The following is a 25,681-nucleotide window of genomic DNA, read 5'->3' as shown; positions in this document are numbered from 1 at the left end:
CTATTGTTCACACTTATTCAGATTGTTATTATTATTTTTACATATTAAACTATTTTTTTAGCGAAAAGTTACGATAAATAGATGCAACTGTAAATTCTATATTAAGTTGTATTAAATTTCTTTATTGCTATGATCATTTCTAAAATTTTAGTTAGATTATAGAATAACGTTGAATATTAAATATTAATATTCAATTATTTAGATTCAACACAAAATGGAAATAAAATTCAACAAACTTGGTAGTTACTAATGAAGATACAAATACGAAGAGAGTTCAAAAGACATGACTATTTAAATAGACACACCTTTTAGAATGAAAGTTGTGATGAAAAAATATAAATAAAATATAATAAAAAGACACAACTCTATAATGAAAAGATACGACCGTTTGAATTTTTTTTTGAAATTTATGAAAATGTACTAAGAAAAATTGCAACTGTTGTGTCTGCACTTGATTATATTATATCTGATAACCTATATAGACAGCTTTTAAGTAGAATGCATCTTTATTACCATATTGAAAAGTCAAATTCAAAAACTCAATATATAATTCATCTAACTCTTGGAAACAAAATTCTATGTATTTTCATTAAATTTTTATATTTAAAATTAACTAAAAGTTGTAAATTAGATTTCATCATTCCAAAAGTCTTTTGTTAAATCAAGAATTGGAGGGATTTCTATACTTTTAAAAGAATGAATGCTAGATAATAATTTAGAAAGCTGTAAAAACCGTTTAGATTAAAATTTTATATTATTTTGTGTTATGGCAAAAAAATGAAAAAAATTCAAACAGAAAAAAATATATATAGATTTTAAAAGATACGAATATTTGAATAAACACAACTCTACAATGAACAGTTGCAACTTTACAAGAAAACTGTTATAATGAACAATCACAATTTTTTGTAAAATACACAATTAATTCTTTTTTAAGATTTTTTAGAAAATTATTTAAAAGGTACGATTGAAAAAATCACAATTTCTAATAGTATTTATTCGGATTGCTATTATATATAGATTTGCTTTTTCTCATTGAAATTAAACTAATATTTATTAGTAAACACTTTAAACAGAGGGTCTAAAAATCGAAGACATAGGGTCAAAATAATCAGAATGATTGTCTACATCCTAATTTAGCCAAGTTACGAATTACTACACCAGAACGTTTTGTATGAACAAGTCGAATGTCTTTGAACTTAGTGACCTAATTAATAATAGATATATAATATCTTAATACAACCGGGTAATCGACACATCCATTGAACCATCATTAATATTTGTTGATGATTCGCAATCACATACTACAAAATAACACATGAGTGAAACTTTCTAATCCAGCTTTGTTGTATTAATGCTTAAAGTTTTGAGATGTGCAATACCTTTATTTCAGAAACCACCATCTCGATTTTAATTAACTAAAACCAAATTTATAAGATTTGTATACTGAAAAGGAAAACATAATACTGTTTAAAGACTTATCATATTAAAAACTTAAAATGACAATCAAGAGAAACTTTTTGTAAAACATAGACGATATCATTGCCTAATGATTTAATTGTTTACTTTTAATATTTTGACCATAAGAAACCAATAATTTATATACCAAATATGATCTAATGAGTTGGATTCAAAATTTATTAATTAGTAATTATATATAGTTAATAATCTATATATATATACTAATAATAATAATAAGGTTGCTGCAAAAGAAAATTAAAGAAAAGAAGATAAGGTTACAAAAGAGTCAAGATAAAAAATAGTGGTAGATGTAAAACATATCGTCAAAAGGTGGCAGGTGGCAGGTGGCAGGCTAGTGGACCTTTTAGGTTTCATTGTAAAATCTTGGAAGACCATTTATAACCTCAAGTTGTGTTTGACTATCGATACTCAATACTCGAAAGGGTTATTTCCTTTTAATTCATGCAATGTCCACCAAGAAAAAACGAAAGGAGCACGTCTCCATATCATCAACGGATGGGTTAAGAGAAAATTATGGTAGGCAGCCAGTTGATCTCCTGGTCGATATACTCTCCAGATTGCCTGTGAAATCCATCGCAAGGTCTCGTTGTGTGTCAGCGAATTGCCGAATTGGAATTCTCTTCTATGCAACCCACATTACACCGACCTGTTCCTGAAGAGGTCTTCTACTCGGCGACGTCTCCTTTTCACTTTTGAAGCTGAGGGTAAGTGGTCTATCTTCTCTGCACCTAAGTACCTGATTTCAGACAACAATTCAAATCTCGTAGTTGTGGATAGCCATATGGATGTCCCTAGAGATTACACCTTTCGATTTTGTGAGCCTGTTTATGGATTGTTGTGTACGAGAGATGAGTATGAATTGAGTGGAAGGAGGGATGCAAGGATGATGATATGTAACCCTAGCACAAGACAGAATCATTACCCAAGGTGAGATCGAGGAGGGGTCGGGTTGTAACCTATCTTGGGTATGATCCAGTCGAAAGACAGTATAAGGTATTGTGCATGACAATTCGCGAAAAGCCCTTTTTGTATAAAGCGGAAGAGTTCCAAGTTCTAACGCTAGGAACTGACAAACTGAAATGGAAAATGCTTGAATGTTCAGTAGACCATTACCCTTATGCTAGCGATGTATGCATCGAAGGGGTTTTGTACTACGTAGCTATGAATCGTAAGTCTAGAAACGATATGATAGTCTGCTTTAATGTTCAGCTGGAGAAGTTCAATTACTTTCTTAATTTTTAGGATATGGAGTATCATTGTACTTTAATAAATTACAAGGGTAATTTAGGAGCAATTTTTCATCCATCAATCGGTAATTTTATGGACGGAGGAGCTGCAAGCTTTGAATTGTGGGTTCTAGATGCAACTGATGAAGAACGTACATGGTCAAAGCATATTCACATATTGCCGCCTATGTGGAAGGAGCTAGTTGCGGAGACTAGAGTTTACATTGTTGGGATGGTTAATGGAACAAGTGAAGTTGTGTTTTCTCCATTCCACTTGTCCAGTCTGTTCTACATATTTCACTTAGATATGAAGAGGAACTGATGTGAGCACAGGACCGGAACCTGACCGAGACGCGCCGGACGCGATCGAGACGTCTGACCGGGACGCACCGGACGCGACCGAGACGCTTGCACCGCGCACGAACAACGACCGGCCAACGTTCCAGAAATCCTCCCGGGAGCCACGACAAGGTCTAAGAGTTCTAACAAGTCCACCAAGCAGAGTATCAACCTATTTGTCCAAGATTTCGTCCAAGACCGCGACCCAATCGAAGAAATCCATGAAGAAACAGTTCACATGGCCTTCATCCCAAGGATGAAGGCAACCAAGTCGTTAGAGCGAGGAATCGTACTTTTTTTCCTCACTCCGGGTTTGTCCCACGAGTTTTACCGGAGGAGGTTTTAACGAGGCGAGGAGCTTTAATGCAAAACGTCCGAAGTCAAGTCGTTTTCAGCGCCAAGGCCGAAGACGTGTTTTATCTTTACTTATGCTATGTGTTTTGATTAAACTCTAGAACCTTCCCTTTATAACGTTAAGTAGAGTGTTTGTGGTTATGTTTGAATTTCTTAGGGAGCCACGTGTTCTATTTCAAAGAGAACACGTCAAAGGGCAACGTGTGCGGACCATTGCGAGTCCACGTGTCCTTAAGCCTCTCCTAACCCTAGTTCTATTTAAACTCCCTCTTATCTTCTTGTAACCTCAGACTTGATTGAAATAAAAACATTTCCAAAGAGAGACTCTTTGACTCTTGTCTCACTTCTTTCCTTAGATCTAATCCGGGATTGATCTACCGAGAGAACATTAGCCGACTCGAACCGGGTTTGTCATCGCTAGCCGACCGTATCACGAGGCGAGCCATCCCTCGCATGTCGTCACTCGATTCTCCCTTGTTCCCTCTCGTGCCACCACTCTCGATCCGCTTATCGCTTCCCCGTGTCGTCTCAGTCCATCCGCATCGATCCGTATTGATCCGTCCGAGCGAGCAAGTCCAATGCTATTGTGCAACTCACGAAACCCTCGTTCCTTTTCCACGAAACCTCGTTTCCACCACGCATTTAGCTCCCACAACCGTTTTACGACGTTTGGCCCGAGAAGCGTCACCTCTACATCGATCGGCCCGAAGGCGTGACCCAAGGACCGAGTTGCGCGATGTCGGGTGCTCGCATCAGTTGGTATCAGAGCTCAACGTTCCTAAACCCAAAGGTTGTGTCTTTCTAACCCAGAAACTCATTTCCTTTGAATAAAGTTTGGATCTTGAGCATATCTAGTAGTCTTGTTAGCTTTATCTCGTTTCGCATGCTTCGTTTAGTCATTTGGTTTAATTTGGTGCATGTGTAGTGTTGTTAGTGGTTCGTTTAGGTTGTTTAGTGTTCAACCTGTTCATTATCTTGTTCATTCGTGTTCTTGCATAAACGTTGTTAGATCGATAAAGTTAGTGTTTTGCTATCGTAGTCTTGTTTTGGTCCAAAAGAAATTTTTGTCGTTACTCGCTTTTGCTTTTACTTTTGTTTAGTCATAGGTTTGCTTTTGTGTGCTGTAATCAATCATTGTGAGTCGATAGAAAATATCTATTTGTGGTCCTTTGAACATAAGATACTCACGCATATTCGTTTTTGCTTTTTGACGAGGTTTAAAATCAGCCAAGCCACACATCGTGTCGATCCATGTCATCATTGACCGTCCGTACGATGGCCGATCAACAACCACCAGAGAATCCTCTACCTCCACCAGAGATTGGAGTCACACTCGCAGCCCTACGCAATGGTATTGAACAATTGGCAGAGCGTATGACACGACTCAAACTATTAAACCCTCCAAGAGAAGATCCCTTGCCCATGCGATGTCCACGTCAAGAGCTGGAACAAAGCGACCAGTCCGACGAGGATTATGAGCCGCGGCCCAGGCCACGCCACCGACGTGACAACCCATATGACGATGCTCCAAGACACCACGAGCCTGTCCACAAGATGACGGCGCCAACATTCGCCGGCAAGTCTGATCCGGAGGCCTATCTTGACTGGGAGAGCTGAATGGATCATCTCTATTCGTGTCACAACTATCCGGAGCTACGCAAAGTCAACTACGCCGTAGCCCAATTCACCGATTACGCCCTCACCTGGTGGGACCGTCTCGTAGCCGAGCAACACCGTAATCGAGACCGGCCAATCACCGTCTGGGAGGTCTTGAATGCCCAGATGAGGAGGCGATATGTTCCACCATTTTACCACCGCGAGCTCCAAAAGAAGTTTAGGAGGCTCACACAAGGCAAGCGATCTGTAGAGGAATATTTTGAGGAGTTCAACACTTACGTTATCGACTCCAAGTCGAAGACACTGAAGAATCCCTTATGGCGCAGTTCCTTGACGGATTACAAGACCGGATCGCGCGCAAGGTCGAACGCCAGCCTTACCAAGGCTTCGAGGAGTTATTGCACATATCGGTGCAAATTGAAGGACATATCAAAAAGAAGAACGCCGCCTCAAGTCGCCCCCAAGCTGGTCTCCAAATGCGTCAACCTCGAGCCGGCAACAAGAGAAGCCAAGAGCGACCAACGTCGATAGAAGGTTCAAAGCAAAAGAGCCAGCCACCAACGACCGTCAAGACCCGTGATGTAAAACCAACGACGTCCGGAGCCGCGACATTGTATGCTTTAAATGTCAAGGAAGAGGCCATTACGCTCGTGAATGTCCAAATGCGTGCACGATGATAATCACCGAGTCCGACGGAGAAGCGGTCGAAGAGAACGTTCGAGTTGAAGCGGAGCTGGAAGAGGTCGTAGCCGAACCAGAAGTAGGAGAGCTCCTGATGATCCGACGTGTCCTCAAAACCAGCGTGGCGACTGTCGACGATGCAAGCCAGCGCGACAACATATTTCACACTCGATGCACTGTAAGTGGGAAAGTTTGTGGATTGATCATTGACGGTGGATGATGTGACCGCCGGACGCGGTCGTCTACCGAGTCGCACGGACGGACGGTCGCTGCGGACGGACGGAACGAAACTCTCTCGAGCCGAGGAATTTAGATGAGGCTTTCCTCGGACAAAGCTCGGAGATTTGAATCCAGTAAGGAAACAAACGGTGGATGCGAGAGATGAGCTGAAACGAACGAGCGGATCGAGAGATCCGGCCTTTGGTCTCGGCTTCGGTCGAGCAGTCTCGGTCGCGGTACGGACGATGCGGAAATCGATTCCCGGAGTTTGAAGGTAAACTGCGGGAACGGCTCTCGGCAACGCGGCGGTAAGAATCCTTGGTGATGCGGTAAGGATTCTCGGTGATGCGATAAGGAAGGTGGAGTCGAAGCGAAAGTACAACGAGCGGCAGGAACCGGACGTGATACGGTAGAGATGGACGCGAAGGTGGTTTGATGCGACGACACACAGGAGATGGCTCGGCCCGTGATACGGTCAACTAGTCGATGTCGAACCCGGTTCGAGATCGGCTAGGGTTTCTCGGTAGTCAAGTCCCGGACTTGGACTAAGGAGAGAGGTGAGACAAGAACAAGATTCTCTCTTGTGAAATTTAATTCAATACTTCAAGTCTGCCTTTTACAATGAGGGTTTAGGCCTTTATATAGGAAGGCTTACAAATGGGAGACTCTAAAACCCTAGACACGCGGCCAGGATCTCATCCTTACACTTGGCCATAAAGCAAAAGCAAAAGTAAAACAAAGGAATGACCAATCCAACGGTCATAGAAGGTTCAAGAAGAAATTCAAAGGAAGGGAAGGGAGAGAGATAGAAAAGCCACGTCATTGGCTGGACGCGGTGATAGGATCTTCACTTCCTTGGCTCCTAAACTTGTCAATGATTGTTTCCAAGTCATGAGCCAAGCGGGAACGAAGTGGAGATGCACTAGAGTTCGCTGCCTCGTTAAAACCTCTTTGGTAAACCCATTGGGACAAACCCAAAGTAGGGAAAAGAGTACAGCTCCTTCTAATAACTTAGGGGCGTCTTCACGCTTGCGCGATGGTGAAGACTCGCGAACTAAGCTTCCCAAAGCTGGTCGCAACTCAAGGCTCTTAAGTGGTGATGCTAGCCATGAGCCATTGGTGTGAGGGTTGAAGCTTGGATTGCAAAGCCCATTAGATGACTTTACTTGCTCCTCCTTGATGATCCTTGGAAACTAGTTGGTACCGCGCATCACTAGGAAGGCCGGTTCCAAGTTGTCGATAAGTGTCCGAGAGGCGTCCAAGTGTTGTCCGAGAGGTGGTTGAGAGACGTCCGAGAGAATCGAGTGTTCACGGCCGAGTGGTCGATCCCGTGATCACATCATTCCCTCCCTCTTATAGAAGTTTTGGCCTCAAAACTTTGCTCATCACCTGGATCAAAAAGGAAAACCCAAATCAGCAGCATCAAAAGGCCAACCGCGGTTTAATTTACCGGGATCAAAAGGAAACAGTAAGGCCTTAAGAGAAAAGGATAGGACTTCCCCGGTAAGGCCAGCGGCACTGGTCGCTCGGATCCCTTCATGAACCGTGGTTGCTTGCTGAGACTCTCCAGGATGCCACACATAAGTTTGATCCGCACCAAAGTTGGACAAATACATCGCCATATGACCTTGTGCGGTAACGGCCTTGGCGCTAAGGGTGGAGAAGGATGGCACGGTATAGGCGACTCCCAGCTGGAGCTTACTACTTGAAGTAGTCATGGACAATACCGAGTGAAAAGATCCATCAATGGCCATCTCCGGTGGCCTAGCTAACTTGGAACTCCCCATTACCGAGTGATTACCGGATATGACTTCAATTGCGCGGCCAGAATCTCCTTGGACTTCGGTTGATGGCTCGGTACGCGTCCTGGGTAAGGATTCGCGTACTATGGTCGGCTCCGGACGCGGCGGTCGAGTGTCGGTTAAGCCTCGATCGAGAGCGGTAAAGAGTTTTCCGTGGTCTGCGTAATGACCCGAACTTGGACCTCCGAGTGTAAGAACTTGTCGGTCTGGGGGCTCGGCTGGCTTCTCTACGATTCCTCCCGAGTTAATGACTTCTTCTGGACAGACTTGTCGATCGAAATCACGTCCTAGGCTCAGCGTACGGTTAGCTTGCGTCGTTGGTGCGGCGTTCTCAATCAAGTCGGTATTCGGCTTGTTCCGCGTCAAGTCACCTTGTTCCGGCTGATGAAGAACTCGCGGGACTGGTGTTGGTACAGTTACAAGGGCCGAGTGTTGGTGCCGTGATGATTCTCCCTGGGTGTAAGATCTCGCTGCCTGGCCCAACATTTCTCCAAGGTGTTGGAGTTCAGATCGGATAGAGATCAACTCGTCCGTGAAATTTGGTGCTCCGGGAGATTGCGCTGGCTTCCTTGCGGTCTGCTCCCTTGACTTAGTCCGAGAAACCACAATGCTCGCCTTGGCTTTATCTCGGTCGCGACTTGACGGATTGATCGGTGTTGCGCGTGGTGACCAGCTCGGAAGTCCTTGGTTCCGAGTGCGGCAAGCACTTGACTTGCTCGATGATGCGTGCGATGGAAAGGTTGGGATTGCTCGGGTGCAACTCGAGTATTCCTTCCGCGGCTCTCGATGATATGCGGACGGCGTATAGTAAGAACCCAGGTCATCATTGTCGGAGTCATCATAGCGGTTCGACCTTGGCTTGTTATAGCGCGTAGCTCGGGACATAGACGGCCAATAGCAGTCTGGTGATCCATGCTCGTGTTCCTCTAGTTCCGAGCCTTCTTCAAAGTCCTCTTGGTACCAAGACGCGTTCTCGGTAGTCGCTGGCTCCGGATCGGTACCAGTGTGTTCGTCGTTCCATGGCTCGTCCTCGGTGACCTCTTGCTCCGGACCAAAGTCATGATCTTCATCGTACCATGATCCCAACTCGGAATCGTTTCCGTCAAAATCCATGCTTGATCAGTATTGAATCGAGTGTTGCATACTGATCGCGGTCTTGGAAACGAAGTATGGTCGATGGTACGGACGGCTGTCGGAGATCGTCGATGGTACGGACGACTGTCGGATTTTGTCGACGGTACGGACGACAATCGGTGGTCGGCGTCGGTATGGACGACGATATAGATGGCTGGTACGGACGGTTCGTACGGACGGCCAATGATGGTCGGACGTCGGCACGGACGACTGAGACGGACGGCTGGTACGGCAGCTGACGATGTTCAGATGGCGGTACGGATAGCCGGCACGATTGGCTGATACGGATGGCCGATGATGTACGGTCGGCCGACGGGGGTCGGTCGATGACACAGTCGGCTGGTGCGGCAATGGTACGGACGGCCAACGGTTATCGGACGTCGGTACGGATAGCCGGTGTGATCGGCTGATACGGAAGGCCGATGACTCGTCCGGTGGCTCGATAGTGATCAGACGATGATACACAATACGCGATAAGGGCTTGGACGATGATACGCGGGTGATGATACGTGCTCTGGACGGTGATACGCGGATGGCTCGATCGGTGCTCGGTCGTGACGTGGCGATGGTACCTCGTCAAAGCAAAACGAATATTCGTGAGCAAAAACGCGTCCAAAACATGATGGATAAGATATTTATCTAGGCAGTCAATGATTGAGGACAGCAACACAAGATGACAAACTATGACTAAGCAAAAAGAAACCTACACGCGCCTAAAAGCAAACTCACGCACAAAAAGCAAAACTTTTTGGGACCACAACACAAACCCAAAAGCAAACGCGCTACTTTATCGATCTAACAAGTCCTAGGCAAGAACTATGACGAACAAAACTCAGAAATAAACAAAGCGACGACTCAACAAACGATCTATCGAGGAAACTAAGCATAAAACAAAAACTATCGGACCTAACGACGCTAAAGATGAAACTAATGAACCGCAAAGACACAAAAACGAAAGCTTTAACAAAGGAAGGAGTTTCTGGGTTAGAAAGACACAACCTTTGAGTCAGGAGCTTTTAGAGCTCTGATACCAAGCTGATGTGACCGCCGGACGCGGTCGTCTACCGAGTCGCACGGACGGACGGTCGCTGCGGACGGACGGAACGAAACTCTCTCGAGCCGAGGAATTTAGATGAGGCTTTCCTCGGACAAAGCTCGGAGATTTGAATCCAGTAAGGAAACAAACGGTGGATGCGAGAGATGAGCTGAAACGAACGAGCGGATCGAGAGATCCGGCCTTTGGTCTCGGCTTCGGTCGAGCAGTCTCGGTCGCGGTACGGACGATGCGGAAATTGATTCCCGGAGTTTGAAGGTAAACTGCGGGAACGGCTCTCGGCAACGCGGCGGTAAGAATCCTTGGTGATGCGGTAAGGATTCTCGGTGATGCGATAAGGAAGGTGGAGTGGAAGCGAAAGTACAACGAGCGGTAGGAACCGGACGTGATACGGTAGAGAGGGACGCGAAGGTTGTTTGATGCGACGACACACGGGAGATGGCTCGGCCCGTGATACGGTCAACTAGTCGATGTCGAACCCGGTTCGAGATCGGCTAGGGTTTCTCGGTAGTCAAGTCCCGGACTTGGACTAAGGAGAGAGGTGAGACAAGAACAAGATTCTCTCTTGTGAAATTTAATTCAATACTTCAAGTCTGCCTTTTACAATGAGGGTTTAGGCCTTTATATAGGAAGGCTTACAAATGGGAGACTCTAAAACCCTAGACACGCGGCCAGGATCTCATCCTTACACTTGGCCATAAAGCAAAAGCAAAAGTAAAACAAAGGAAAGACCAATCCAACGGTCATAGAAGGTTCAAGAAGAAATTCAAAGGAAGGGAAGGGAGAGAGATAGAAAAGCCATGTCATTGGCTGGACGCGGTGATAGGATCTTCACTTCCTTGGCTCCTAAACTTGTCAATGATTGTTTCCAAGTCATGAGCCAAGCGGGAACGAAGTGGAGATGCACTAGAGTTCGCTGCCTCGTTAAAACCTCTTTGGTAAACCCATTGGGACAAACCCAAAGTAGGGCAAAGAGTACAGCTCCTTCTAATGACTTAGGGGCGTCTTCACGCTTGCGCGATGGTGAAGACTCGCGAACTAAGCTTCCCAAAGCTGGTCGCAACTCAAGGCTCTTCAGTGGTGATGCTAGCCATGAGCCATTGGTGTGAGGGTTGAAGCTTGGATTGCAAAGCCCATTAGATGACTTTACTTGCTCCTCCTTGATGATCCTTGGAGACTAGTTGGTACCGCGCATCACTAGGAAGGCCGGTTCCAAGTTGTCGATAAGTGTCCGAGAGGCGTCCAAGTGTTGTCCGAGAGGTGGTTGAGAGACGTCCGAGAGAATCGAGTGTTCACGGCCGAGTGGTCGATCCCGTGATCACATCAGTGGATCTGCACTAATGTGGCAAGTTCTAGTCTGGTCAAGAAATTATCTCTCAACACCACAAACCACCCTCAACCTTATCGACTAAAATGGTTGAATGATAGAACCCTGATTCATGTGAAAGAACAAGTCATGGTTCCGTTTAGTGTGGGTCCTTACAAAGACCAGATCTTATGTGATGTGGTTCGAATGCAAGCTAGCCACCTCCTTTAGGGCGTCCTTGGCAGTTTGATAAGAGAACCACTCACTGTGGCCACACCAACCAATATTATTTTGTTCATGATAATAAGCGTATCTGTTTGAAACCGTTGAGCCCCACACAAGTTCATGAAATGCAATCAAAACTGTCTAAGGATTCGGAGTCTAAAACAAACTTTCTAATTCAATCTAGTGATGTTAGAAAGTCCCGTAAGGACTCCAAACAAGTTTTACTGATGGTTTTTCGAGATTTATTGGTTGAAAGGCTTGAAGGTACCGTGGAGGCGCTACCGGAGGCGATCCGCGATGTTCTTAGATGCTTCAAGGACGTGTTTCCTGATGAGTTACCCAAAGGTTTACCACCAATACGAGGCATTGAACATCAAATCAACCTCGTGTTTGGAGCTCAACTACCAAACCGGCCCGCGTATCGTGTCAATCCAGAGGAAGCAAAAGAGTTGGAGTGCCAAGTGTCGGAGCTCATGTCTCAAGGCTACGTCCGAGAGAGTCTCAGCCTGTGTGCTGTACTAGTCCTACTCGTGCCGAAGAAAGACGGCTCCTGGCGTATGTGCGTTGACTGCGGAGCTGTGAACAATATCACCATCAAGTATCGGCATCCCATACCGAGGCTGGACGACATGCTCGACGAGTTAAGCGGTTTAAGCGTTTTCTCGAAGATCGATCTTAAGAGAGGCTACCACCAGGTCCGGATGAAAGAAGGAGACGAGTAGAAAACTGCCTTCAAAACCAAGCAAGCTTTGGTCGCTGTGTGGTGTGTCGAGCCTCGAAGTCAACCACTCATCCTCACGGCCTTTACATGCCTCTACTGGTGTAGACAGCACCTTGGATCGACCTATCGATAGATTTAGTTCTCGGCTAACCTCTCATACACCATAAAGACAGTTTGATGGTTGTGGTGGATAGGTTCTCGAAGATGGCGCACTTTATACTGTGCAACAAGAACCACGACGCTGTTCAACTGGCGAACCTCTTCTTCAATCAAGTAATACGGCTTCACGGCTTACTGCGCACTATCATCTCCGATCGAGACCCGAAGTTCCTTGGTCACTTTTAGTGAACCTTGTGGAAGAAGCTCGGCACCAAGTTGTTATACTCCACCACTGCTCATCCGCAAACCGACGGCCAGACTGAGGTCGTGAATCGATCTATTGGAGCCTTACTTCGGACAGCGATCGCGAGCAACGAAGGATCGTGGCTCAAGTGCATTCCCCTCATTGAGTTCGCATATAACCAGGCCGTTCATTCGTCCACCAAGAAGTCACCGTTCGAGGTCGCCTACGGTTTCAAGCCTCTCATGCCGATGGATCTCTTACCTTTGCCACCAGACGAAGTCGAGAGTCAAGACGGAGCCGCGAGAGCAGAGTTAGTCAAGAAGCTTCACGAGGAGGTGCGAGCAAATATCGAAAGGAGGACCGAACAGTATGCGTGTTTCTTGAACCGGGGACGCAAGTCTATGCTCTTCAAGCCTGGAGATTGGGTTTGGTTACACCTAAGGCTGGAGCGTTTTCAACAAAAAAGGAAGGACAAGCTTAGCCCACGCGGAGACGGACCATTCAGAGTTATCGAGAAGATGAACGACAACACCTACCTCCTCGAACTACCAGGTGAGTATAATACTTCAACTTCGTTCAACGTTACTGATCTTGTTCTGTTTGACGCAGGTGACGACAAAGAAGTTTTGGGGACAAAACCTTTTCAAGGGGGAGGGAATGATGTGAGCACAGGACCAGAACCTGACCGAGACGCACCGGACATGACCGAGACGCCTGACCGAGATGCACCGGGCGCGACCGAGACGCTTGCACCGTGCACGAGAAAACGACCGGCCAACGTTCCAGAAATCCTCCCGGGAGCCACGACAAGGTCTAAGAGTTCTTCCAAGCCCACCAAGCAGAGGATCAACCTATTTGCCAAGCTTTCGTCCAAGACTACGACCCAACCGAAGAAGTCCGTGAAGAAACAGTTCGCATGGCCTTCATCCTTACCCAAGGATGAAGGCAACCAAGTCTTGAGAGCGAGGAATCGTACACTTTTTCCTCACTCCGGGTTTGTCCCACGAGGTTTACCGGAGGAAGTTTTAATGAGGCAAGGAGCTTTAATGCAAAACGTCCGAAGTCAAGTCGTTTTCCGCGTCAAGGCCGAAGACGTGTCCTTATCTTTACTTATGATATGCATTTTGATTAAACTCTAGATCCTTCCCTTTATAACGTTAAGTAGAGTGTTTGTGGTTATGTTTGAATTTCTTAGGGAGCGACATGTTCTATTTCAAAGAGAACACGTCAAAGGGCAACGTGTGCGGACCATTGCGAGTCCGCGTGTCATTAAGCCTCTCCTAACCCTACCTCTATTTAAACTCCCTCTTATCTTCTTGTAACCTTAGATTTGATTGAAATAAAAACATTTCCAAAGAGAGATTCTTTGACTCTTGTCTCACTCCTTTCCTTAGATCCAATCCAGGATTGATCTACCGAGAGAACCCTAGCCGACTCGAACCGGGTTCGTCGTCGCTAGCCGACCGTATCACGAGGCGAGCCATCCCTCGCGTGTCGTCACTCGATTCCCCCTTGTTCCATCTCGTGCCACCACTCTAGATCCGCTTATCGCTTCCCCGTGTCGTCTCGGTCCATCCGCATCGATCCGTCCTAGCGAGCAAGTCCGAGGCTATCATGCAACTCACAAAACCCTCGTTCCTTTTCCACGAAACCTCGTTTCCACCACTCATTTAGCTCCCACAACCGTTTTACGACGTTTGGCCCGAGCAGCGTCGCCTCTACATCGATCGGCCCGAAGGCATGACCCAAGGACCAAGTCGCGCGACGTCCGGTGCTCGCATCAGGAACACTCTCAGAAGAGTTGGATTTCAAGGGATTAGACCTGTTAACGGTCAAAAAAACTATGTCTACTTAAACCATGTCGAGAATTTGAAGCTCATTATGTAAGTTCTTAATAATTTAAATTTCATAAAAAGTTAAGATCAGTGCTATTTTCCTCCTAATTTATTTCATCAAGTATAATATCATGAATTCTTAAGACAATCCTTGTTTTATCATGTAGTTTTCCCATTGTTCAGTTATTATAAATGACTATGTTATAATTACTTTGATGTACCTTCATATTTGTCTGGTTGCTGTGTCCATACATGCTCTTGTTTATATCAACCACACTCGCGGCATTGGTTTTCTATGTTTGATCTGTTTTAACGTATAACTTCAAGCACTCGAGAATCACACCCTTGTTGGACATTAGTACTAATTTGCATTTCTTTTGTCCTCATCATGTACGTTTTCTTCCACACCGTAGCCTCCTTTTTACACAATAGACATTGGGCTTCACATTAATCTTAATTACATATAGTATTCAGCTATATATGCACATCTCTTACATGGTATTTTTATCATTTTTATTTATATCGATCTTTGTATAAGAACCAAAAATGTATTTGGGAACAATCATTTAAAAAATATAAAAGTGTGAAATAACAGTTTTATACAGGTAATATATTTAATACTATATTACTGTTAATAAAAGGGACAATTTGAGCTCTCTTAGAATGTCCACCTCATCAAAATAAAAATAAAAAACTCTTAGGAGAAGCCACATCAGCTAAACTAAAATTCAATAAAATGTTTGTCATTACTACAAGAAAAAAATAGTAATAATAATAATTTCAAATCTTCAAAAAATAAGAAATATGTATCGACAAGCTTAAGTTTCAACCTTAAACCCATCTACTCCCACAATGCCATGATCTCTTCGGTTTAACTCTTTTTTTTTGGGGGGCAGAATCTCTCCCTCTCTTTATCTTCAAATTTCTCCAGGTTGTCTCTTATTCGGTCCTTGATGGTAATAGTCTGCTTAGTCTTTATTAGAATAATAAAAAAAAACATCTAGTAATTGAGTTAAGAAGATGTAATATAGAAGAAGACCCTTAAAAAAAACATAATATATATATATATATATATATATATATACGTAATTGTTATAAAAAAGTATATGTTGCAAAAGAGTTATAAATTCTTGTCAATACAGTGACAAAGATGTCACATATTTTGTCACATGTATATACTGAAATTTTCTTGCGAAATAATCATAATTTATTATTGTTGAATAATCGTTATAAATTTTGCAAGACATTTTTATATGTTATGATAATGTTACTAATTTGTAACGGAAAAATGCAACGGAAACTTTTGTTGTTATTTTGCAATAAATTTGTAATGAAAATGTGACGTATAGTCATCATTGCAAAAATATAGCACAATTTGTTGCAAAATCTTAATAAATATAATCATTGCAAATTTTTTGTTGCAATAATCCTTTTTTCTTGTAGTGTCGTGTTTCCTCCGCTAAGGTTCATGGAGACTTTCAGGATGCAGGTCAGGGCCTCATCAGAGCGGTATTCAACATAGACATAAGGCTCTAATGGGATCTTGATGAAACTAGATCTCATGTGTGACAAATCAAGAGTCTTCCACAGAATAGGATCACAACAAGCAGCTCTCCATCCTCTACAAACATGAGTTAATTCCGAAGTAAGCTCAAAGACACTTAACTTTTGGAAAAAAAAATTTGTTGATAAAAGAATATTAGAAATCCTCATTTTTTTTTTTGAAAAACAATTATTAAGTCAAGTGAAATCTATAAGAGATAATAAGATAATGTGAAGATAAGTTCACCTTTGAACATGTTATTAGCATTTTCTCCACCGTTGGACGTTCTTCGTGCAGTCTGCTATCATGTATAAATTATAATTCCACTTTAACGATTTACAATATATATTGCTGGCTAAGTTGAGAAAAATAATATTAGTTGAGTGTTTGAGACCATATGGAACTGTTGTTTTTATCTAAAAATTTCTATCAGATCTGTTTTGAATAAATTTATAAAAATGCAAGATAAACTAAACCTCGTCAACAAACCCTCTCATTTTGTTGCCATGTGGATTTTCAACGATCACTTAATCATACAAACTTCATAAAAATTTGATTTTAAAGTATTCACACAAATTAAAATTAATTAATGTAAAAAATACTTCCTCAATAACGATGAATTAATATTAACTTATCAAACTTCAAAATTAATAATTAATGAATTAATAGATTTTGAAACTTTTCAATTTAACAACTTGGCTTTTAGCAGAACCAACTGAATTGGATCAGCAGTGTTATTGCATAAAAAAAAAAAAAAAAAAAAAAACTAACTAAAATTCTTACAATTTGACGTCAAAGAAAAAAATAAAAAATAAAATCTAAATGATCAATAAGATTTTAATTTAATGTTAAATTATAAATGCAACATAAAAAGCCCAATAAATTATTAGCCCATAAAATCCCAACTATGCATATGAAAAGGTTAGGAATACTCCTCCAAAAAAAGAAAAAAGAGTTGACCATGGGAAATCCTAATCCTATGATGAGAGTTAGCACAATCCCAAAGACGGGAAGAAGAACAACACTCCCAGAGTCGATGTTGGTGCACGTTGGCCTTGATCTTCATGGAATCCAAATTTCTACCGTTTAATTTCTTTTGTTAGGGTTATTTCCTTTCTACCGTTTAATTTCTTAGTTTGTAAGTGAGCTGGGAACTTTTGCTATATAAACTGCAGTTATAGTGCTCGGTGAGAATTTAGTTACGGAGACGCTGACATGCATCAAAAACATGTTTGGTACCAAATTAACAAGGATCACTACTCTACTTGGGGAAGTCTAGGCTTTAGCATGTGTTGATTGATTTCTCTTAGTAAGTTTTCCATAAATATAAACAAGGTGTTTAAAGAGTTCAGCTCTGTTGGCCTTGATCTTCGTTGGCCTTGATCTAGCCACCGAGATCGATCTAACTCGTCACCACAAAAGATAAGCACAAAATCTTTTGGATAGCATGCCGAAAAATCACCAATCCAAAAAAGATTGGAGGACTTGCAATAAGAGACCTTAAAAATTTCAATATTGCCCTTTTAACTAAACAGAGCTGGAGGATCCTTCAACAACCTTCTTCACTTATGGCTAGAGTCTTAAATGCTAAATATTTTCCAAAGTCAAGTCTATTAACCTCCACAACCAAGCCGAACTCAAGTTAAGCTTGGAAAAGTATCTTCCAAGCTACTAAACTCATCTCTCAAGGAATTAAGTATATGGTGGGTAATAGCCAACAAATTAAAGTCTGGTATAATCTGTGGCTCCCTTTAGACCCATCTAGACCACCAAGAGGGTTAGGAATTCATTTGAACTCACAGTTAAAAGTTACTGATTTATTGTCTCAAGGTAGTTGGAATAAAAGCTTATTGCATAACATCATTCACCCTGATGATATTCCTCATATCAAAAAAATCCGACCATCTATAACCGGAGCTAATGATGTAATCACTTGGATTCACACTAATGAGGGGAAGTACTCAGTGAAGTCTGGATATCACCTTCAACATAAGATTTCTCAAAACCATTCTTCCAATAACAATAAGAGGGAGGTATTGGTTTAGGATTTAGAAAGAGTTTTAATGATTTTGTGTTTTTAAAAATCTTGCTGATTTTTAAAATCATAGAAAATTAGAAAGTAAAAATGAAGGATTCTATAAGAGATTGTTTAGGAAGTTATTTTAAATCTTGCTGATTTGTGTTTCCTAATCTTGTAAAATATTTCATAAAATCTTTCAAAATCTTTCTATTTGATGAGAGAGTTTTCATGACTTTTGTTATGAAGGAAATGTTATAAAATCCTAAACCAATAACACAAAATTTGAATTCATTAACAATCCATGATTCTTTTGTTTTAATTGAATAACATAAAACTTTTAATGACTTTATAAGACTCTTAATCCAATAACACTAGATTTATCAAGATTTTAGATAACTTTTTACAAATCCACAACCAATAACACCAAATTTTTAAAGAATTTTAAAAAGTCTTGATTGAATAACAACATATTTTACATAACTTTTAAAATCATTCAAATTCTTTCTAAATCCTAAACCAATAACCCCTCCTAATACTACATATAAGACTAGATATTCTACTGAGCCTTTTGTAAAGCTATGGTCCCATAAGATACCTCAGAAAATCAAACCATTAATCATCTCCTCTTCCAATGCAGAATCAGTAAAGAAATTTGGGGCCTTACAACAAATCCACATACCACAGGTTCTATCTTCTCCTCAAAATTATAAGTCGAAATATCGATTTGTTATTGAGCCTAAATAAAAATCACATAAAGGATGTAAGCTTATTCCCTTTTATTAGTTGGCATATCTGGAAAACGAGAAATGATTTCCTATTTAATAATAAAAAATAGTCCATCCCAAATACTATAAATAGGGCTCTACTTGACTTTCAGCAATGGACGGAAAGTTCAAGCTCAAACAAACAAGTGTTGCAAAATTGTCAAGCTTCAGAACATAGGAGTCATCAGTCTATGACACACGTGAACCCGATCAATTCTATCACACAGCAAACCAGAGATTACTGCTACTTCGTTGATAGATCCTGGATCTCTCCAAATGAATGTGCTGGAATTGGATGGGTCTTATATAACAAAAACGAGCAGTTTATACTATGAAGTAAGTCATCCATTATTTCTATGAATACACTTCTTGAAGTGGAAGCTGAAACTTTAAGATTGGTGGTTCTTCATGTTAACCGATTGGGTTACAACAATGTTATATTTTGCGGAGATGCAGAAGTTCTATACAAAAAGATGGGTCAGTTCTCCATTGATAACTAGCAACACCATCAAAGTGAGCATATTCTCTAATAGCTACACATGTGCATGACATTAAGAACATTGCCCAATTTTATGAAGCATAACTTTTATAAAAGTACCACGTAGCTTAAATGTTATCGCTGATAATCTAGCTAAATGTGATAGAATAGTAGCCAAATCAAAATTTGTAATATCATGGAACAATGTACCTTAATCTTTGTTTAATACAAAGTTACGTTGCCGACCAAAAAAATAAAAATAATAACACGCAGAAACCCTCTCTACTTTCCCTCACTCATTTCTTGTTGTTTCTCGAGACTTCCGCATCCAATTTCTCCCTCGCGATGAGCTTCAATCGACCACCATCCACAATCTAGCCAGTTGCGATCTCACCACCGCGACCGTACCCCCAAAGGTTAGCAATCGTCGATCTCGGCAACTAGTTTATCTTATCTTTTTCTCTTTCCTTAAGTCTCTTTGTATATCTCTTTCTCTACCAACGAGTCTCTCTGACCATTCGCCGATCGATGCCTCTCCATCTGACCGCCGCCATTTATATAAATGTTAGTCGAGTTAATTTGGTTTATCTATGGCTTAAGCGCGCTCTCTCTCTCTGGTTTTGTACAATATCCATCTCTCAATATTGTGCAATTTAGTCAAAGATTCAATTTTTTTGTTTCTGTTTTTCAATTCATGTGATGGATTGAATCTAGGCTGTAACTACCTCTTTAATCCTCTAGAGAAGAAGATGATATAGTTTATTGGCTTCTCCTAATAAATATTTCTTCGCTTTTTTGTGTCTCCAAGAGACATTTTGTTCTTAGCTCTATTGTCTCTTATGGTGCTTTTTTTCTTTTTCTTGTGGTTGCATTGTTCGAAGATTATATGCCCGTTTTATATATTACCTGATTACTCTATGATTCTTTGAGCATAAAGGTGCCAGGGGACCCCAAACTTGGAACCTGAGTATCAAAACCAGACTCGCGGAAAGGCAATCCAAACTATCGGTTTGTACACAATTCTTCTTTCTTCTCTTCGCATTTCTTTTTGTTTGTTTTGAATTCCTTCTTTCGGTATCTTGTGTGGGTTTGTTATAGTTAGTTATGTTTCTGTGGAGGTTCAATCAAGTAGATAGTTATGGCCGTACGTCTCTCCACAGGATTTTGCTCCTCGACGGCGTTACTCCGTAATCTATAATCTCTATATCCCTCTCTCTGTTCAACTAATGTTATTCGAATGTTCTCTTTTCATTCTTCATGAAAGCTTTATATTACTTTGCAGAGTATCGTTCTAATTCGACCTCGGAAGAAGGAGGAAGTTGCTTCCATTTTGCTTCTCGCCGCGTTTTTCAGCCTCAACGTCTAAACCATATTGATGGGTACACTGAATAATTGACTTTGTTCGGGTTGTGAGTTTTGGTTTAATCAAGATGTTAGATTCTAGTTTTTAAATAGCTTATCTTTTGTGTATAGATACTTGGTAGTAATGCAGTTATGTTTCTTGTCAACTTTGAATGTCAAATTTAGTGCCAGTCAAATTTAGTACTACGTTAGATACTGTCTCTGAAACTTGGAACCAGTCAAAGTCTCAAAGATCGATTCTTTTGAATTTTTGCTTAGATATTTCAAATTCTCACATTCATATTCATAATTTTTGCGTGGTACTGATAAATTGACTTTGTTCCGTCATTGAATTAGATATTAGTTTCACGGGTTGGGCTTGTTTTTTGTGAGTTCTGGTTTCATAATGATGTTAGATTCTAGTTTTTCTATAGCTTATTTTTAGTTTATAGATACTTGGTAGTAATGTAGTTATGTTTCTAGTCAACTTTGAATGTCAAATTTAGTACTACGTTAGATACTTTGTCTGTGAACCTTGGAACCAGTCAAAGTCTCAAAGATCGATTCTTTTGAATTTTTGCTTAGATATTAAATTTCTTTAGGCTTTCTTCTCATATATTTAAATTCTCACATTCATATTTGTTGTAAAACAAATCAATTGACTTATATGCACTTTACTAGGAGTGGACTTCTGAAGTACAAAGGTGACTTTTTAACAACAAAAAAAAACTCCCAAGCAAAAATCGAACTCAAGCCACAGCAGAGTACGTAGATTCAGCTTCAGATCCAGAAAAGCTAACTGGCAAATCAAGGTATCATCCTTCAGAAGAAATCAGAGCCTCATTGTCACAGAATAATCAATATATGTGTAGAATTCTTCTGACAGTGGAAGATGTTTGAGAATTGGTTAACGGAGCATCATTTTAATACCTTGTCCAATCCATGTGATTTGGATTTACTGACTAGATAGATTGGTACTAGAAAGAAAACCTTAGGCGTATGTAGAAAATTCTAGCTTCAACATAATTTTGAGCTTATGCAGAAAAGGAAAATCTCCAAATACTCTCGGGAAAGAAAAGGAAAATAGGTTTTTTTTTTTTTTTTTTTTGTTCTTGGGTGATAAATACTGGAGGAGGAGGTTTCCTAACTTGTTATTATTGTTTTTTATTTTTATTTTGTTGAATAGAATAATCAATTTTGAGCTTATGCAGAAAAGGAAAATCTCCAAATACTCTCGGAAAAGGAATATAGGTTTTTTTTTTTGTTCTTGGGCTATAAATACTGGAGGAGGTTTCCTAACTTGTTATTATTGTTTTTTTTTTTTGGTTTTGTTGAAGAGAATCGATATGGTGAACTCTGCGAGGTATTTCGAAATACAAGAGGAACGTAGGAACCTACCAGTATGGGTACACAAAGACGAGTTTCTCCAAGCTCTGAAGGAAAATCAGATGGTGATACTGGTGGGTGATACGGGCAGTGGTAAGACAACGCAAATCCCACAGTTCGTTTTAGAAGCTGTGGTCTATGAAAACCCTAATCCTGGTGGGACTGCGAGGTTGGTTGGGTGCACGCAGCCTCGTAGAGTTGCAGCGATGTCTGCGGCCCGCCGAGTTGCTGAAGAGATGGATGCAGTGATCGGTGAAGAAGTCGGTTACACAGTCCGTTTCGACGATTGCAGCAGCTCCAAAACCGTGCTCAAGTACCTGACCGATGGAATGCTTCTGAGAGAAGCACTGGTGGATCCGCTCTTATCAAAATACAAAGCCATCATTCTGGACGAGGCCCACGAAACAAGTATAGCCACGGATTTGCTTTTTAGTATTCTTGAGAAAGCCTTGACTAGCCGGCCTGCTCTTAAGCTGGTTGTGATGAGTTCAACCCGATACGCCCACGAGCTCCGCCACTATTTTAGCGGTCATAATGTGCCTCTCATCAAAGTCCCAGGTAGGCTCCATCCAGTGGAGATCGTTTATACTCGGGATCCTGTGACGGACTATCTCGAGGCTGCTGTACGCAAAGTTATCCAGATTCACATGTGTGAGCCACCTGGTGATGTTCTTGTTTTCCTAACCGGGGAAGAAGAGATTGAAGATGCTTGCAGCAGGATCTTCCATAAGCTCGGAGATCAAGTCAAAGTCGTGCCACTGTATTCCTTCCTCCCGCCTGCCATGCAACAGAGGGTTTTCGATCCCACACCACATCCGGTGAGAAAGATTGTCGTCTCCACCAACATTGCAGAGACTTCTCTAGCCATCGACGGGATTGTTTACGTCGTTGATCCTGGTTTCTCCATGCAGAAATACTACAACCCGCAAACTCGTCTAGACTCCTTGGTGGTGTCCCCAATATCCATGGCAAGTGCTGACCAGAGAGCACGTCGTGCCTGTACAACAGGGCCTGGTAAATGTTTCAGGCTATACACACAGGAAATTTACAGTGGTTTAATACCGCTGGCGGTTCCTGAGATGCTTAGAGCAAACCTCGTAAACACAGTTCTGGCCTTGAAAAGGCTGGGTGTGAAGGACTTGTTATCCTTGAACTTTATGGATCCTCCTTCCCAGAGGACCCTCGTTCGGGCCTTGACGGATTTGTTTGACCTGGGAGCAATGGACGATGAAGGTAACTTGACAGAGATAGGCGAGATGATGAGTCTGGAGGTCTAATCAAAGCTGATTTAATCGAGATGTTAGCCCCTTCGAATGTACTATTGTTCCTAATTTTCTGATATTAGATACTTAAAAGCTGATTTAATCGAGATGTTAGCCCCTTTATTGTTCCTATTTTTCTGATATTAGATACTTACTTAATTTCATTATGCACCTAACTTTAACTACAAATTTTAAATAACATTATCATTTGCTTACTCTAGCCATATTTATATGTATGTACCTACACACAACTCTCTAACTAAACCAGAAATGCAAATTTCCAAGTACAAATCTTAAAAGGGTCCAAAACTACATACGTGTTGGCACAAGAAAACGCCTTTATGACCAAACAAGAAACGCAAATTTCCAAGTACAAATCTTAAAAGGGTCCAAAACTACATACATGTTGGCACAAGAAAACGCCTTTATGACCAAACCTCAACTTCTCTAAATCAGCAAAATCGCAAGACCATAACTCATCATTACTTCGTCACAAAGAAGGTCTAGAAGCTGAGGGAGGGGGGAGGGTTGTAGACATTTTCAAATTGCCATCTCAAAGGTAACAAAAGGGCACTTTTTGCATTGAAGAAGCAACGAAACCAATATGAATACAAACTTGCTATTAAAGCATATAAGAGGGCATTGCAAACACAGGAAAGAGAGACACGGCCACTGCATCTTCATTTTTTTTCCAGCATTCTGTTTTGATACAGGACATTTGAATGGCATGGCAACCAACATAGATTGTTTATATCAGCAAAATCTACATGCTATGAGCCATAGGACAACATTTTGAATAAGTGCCAGAAAATGTATCCAACTAAAAACAGTAGTGGGTCAGTGGTTCAATCATTAGTCACACTTGTCAAGAATCTAAGAAAAGCAAACAATCTCGTGCTACATTCCATGGTGCACACTTGTCAAGACGCAGCATTGGTATGTAAAACATTGAAATCGGTAACATTCACAAAAATCTTCACCAAGATGTTGTTTATTTGGTGTTATATGCAATGTAACCAGACAAGTTTTACATCTCTCTGAACATGTACAAGTTATAAGTCTCACAAAAACGAAAATAAAGGACAAAACCTAATGAGAGCCAAAAGCAGTAGACAAGAAGAAAGAATTATAAGAAGAAGCAGCAGGAGGATTCTCTTTGTCTGCACTCTTCACTCTCCATGTGATAGAGGAGCTAAGCAAACATGAAAGTGTGAACATAATTCCAGAAAGTGAACATTTGCCACATGTAGGCTCTTGCTATATGATCAGTATGAACTTCCTCTGTCTCCTTGTTGTGGTAATAGAGACATAGAGTTGGTCCTTGCCCTTGTGAGAAGATAGAGAGCCCCTTTCTTGTGAAACCCTGGAAAATTATGCGGTTGACAAATGTGGATGGCCCGAGGATGGAGAGGGGAGTGGACACAATGATGCTCGACCACTTGTTGTTCACTGGGTCTTCAAGAACCCACAGGCGGGACTTATGATGTGGCAGAGCTACAGAAACACCAACCTTTCCATCCACGTTAAGTAACCCTGACTCCCAGCTATACATGTCCATGCCCAATCTTGGCTTCTCGGGTATGGGATTTGATGAGGAAAAAGATTCAGTAGCCAAATCGAACTGGATCACCGCAGCCTCTCTATTGGGCAGGCGGCCTGTGTAATACAGATTCCCATTGATACAAATCGAATTGGTGTCACATATCACTGGTACTGAATGTTCAATAGGGCAATTCACCTCTCTCCACTTCCAAGACTCAACATCAAGATCAAGACTCAGAATTTGGTATGTATTAGCTTCCCCCTCTTCACCAATCGACAAACCCAAAACTTTGAATTTCAAACCCTCCTGGTCAAAACCAATGTACGTTTTCGTTTTCACCCTAAAATCAAAGGTTCCAGCTTTAAAAGGAAACCTGGGTAAACATGTACACTTTCCAGTTGCTGGATTGATTAGGGTAGCAACTGGCCCCATTCCTGAAACAATCAACCCGTGGGCATAATGCATCTCAATCGTCCGCTTGGACCAGGAACAGAGGAGAGAGGCGGATCTTGGATCCAAAGTTGTCGAGACTGTGAAATCCCATCCTCTATCTGCCCTTGTGACAAGAAGAACTCTTTCTTCTTTTGTCCTATTGTATCTTTCATATAAAAGAATGAGATGCGTGCTAGATCTACAGACTTGTATGACAGATATGTATGAGCGATGCTTAACAGAGAGATGAAAGGATAGTGAAGAGACGACACAAGAGATTTGTTAACGGATTCGGATAATCTACATCCCCGGGACCAAGTCCAGAATCATTCACTAGAATAAGAACGCAAAAGTCACATTTGCCAATGGTATCTAGCACACACTTGTGCCTACCACTCTTATCTACATGAACCAAAGGAACCACCACTCTTTGTCTTTTCCAACGAGTGTGAACCTCTACAAAAACCACCAACAGATTCTCTATCTTGTTGGTGGGACAACACCACACACAACATGTGTGCTTCTCTCAATTTTAGGTCTAGGGTGCGTAAGCTTCTCCTTGCTACCACCTCTT

General features: G+C 41.6%; 1 protein-coding gene and 2 pseudogenes across 7 annotated transcripts; 2 read left to right on the top strand and 1 right to left on the bottom strand.

The window, feature by feature from the left end:
- The first annotated feature begins 1,869 nt into the window (after positions 1–1,869).
- LOC147938795 (F-box protein At3g49450 pseudogene) lies at positions 1,870–3,173 on the top strand (annotated as a pseudogene).
- A 16,129-nt stretch (positions 3,174–19,302) lies between these two features.
- LOC147938794 (putative pre-mRNA-splicing factor ATP-dependent RNA helicase DEAH3 pseudogene) lies at positions 19,303–23,347 on the top strand (annotated as a pseudogene). 6 transcript variants are annotated; one of them, XR_015566540.1, is made up of 6 exons: positions 19,364–19,559; positions 20,081–20,151; positions 20,304–20,330; positions 20,426–20,522; positions 21,166–21,296; positions 21,822–23,347. The product of XR_015566540.1 is annotated as a putative pre-mRNA-splicing factor ATP-dependent RNA helicase DEAH3 pseudogene, transcript variant X6 (transcript). The 6 variants fall into 6 exon arrangements; XR_015566539.1 differs by having other exon boundaries at positions 20,276–20,330; XR_015566536.1 differs by having other exon boundaries at positions 20,242–20,330.
- A 977-nt stretch (positions 23,348–24,324) lies between these two features.
- Positions 24,325–25,107, bottom strand: LOC147938793 (putative F-box protein At1g53550). Its single transcript, XM_087465764.1, has one exon. It carries the CDS (start codon positions 25,105–25,107, stop codon positions 24,325–24,327), a length of 783 nt encoding a protein of 260 aa, XP_087321890.1.
- Positions 25,108–25,681: the final 574 nt, after the last annotated feature.

This window comes from Camelina sativa, chromosome 9, assembly GCF_030686135.1.
Source record: "Camelina sativa cultivar CO46 ecotype springtype chromosome 9, ASM3068613v1".
NCBI classification, from domain to species: Eukaryota; Viridiplantae; Streptophyta; class Magnoliopsida; order Brassicales; family Brassicaceae; genus Camelina; species Camelina sativa.
The sequence above is the reverse complement of the archived record's forward strand: the minus strand, read 5'-3'. Positions and strand labels throughout refer to the sequence as shown.

Bases quoted from the DNA above. Each gene is read 5' to 3' on its own strand.
- LOC147938793 (XM_087465764.1), bottom strand. From the start codon at position 25,107: ATGGGGCCAGTTGCTACCCTAATCAATCCAGCAACTGGAAAGTGTACA.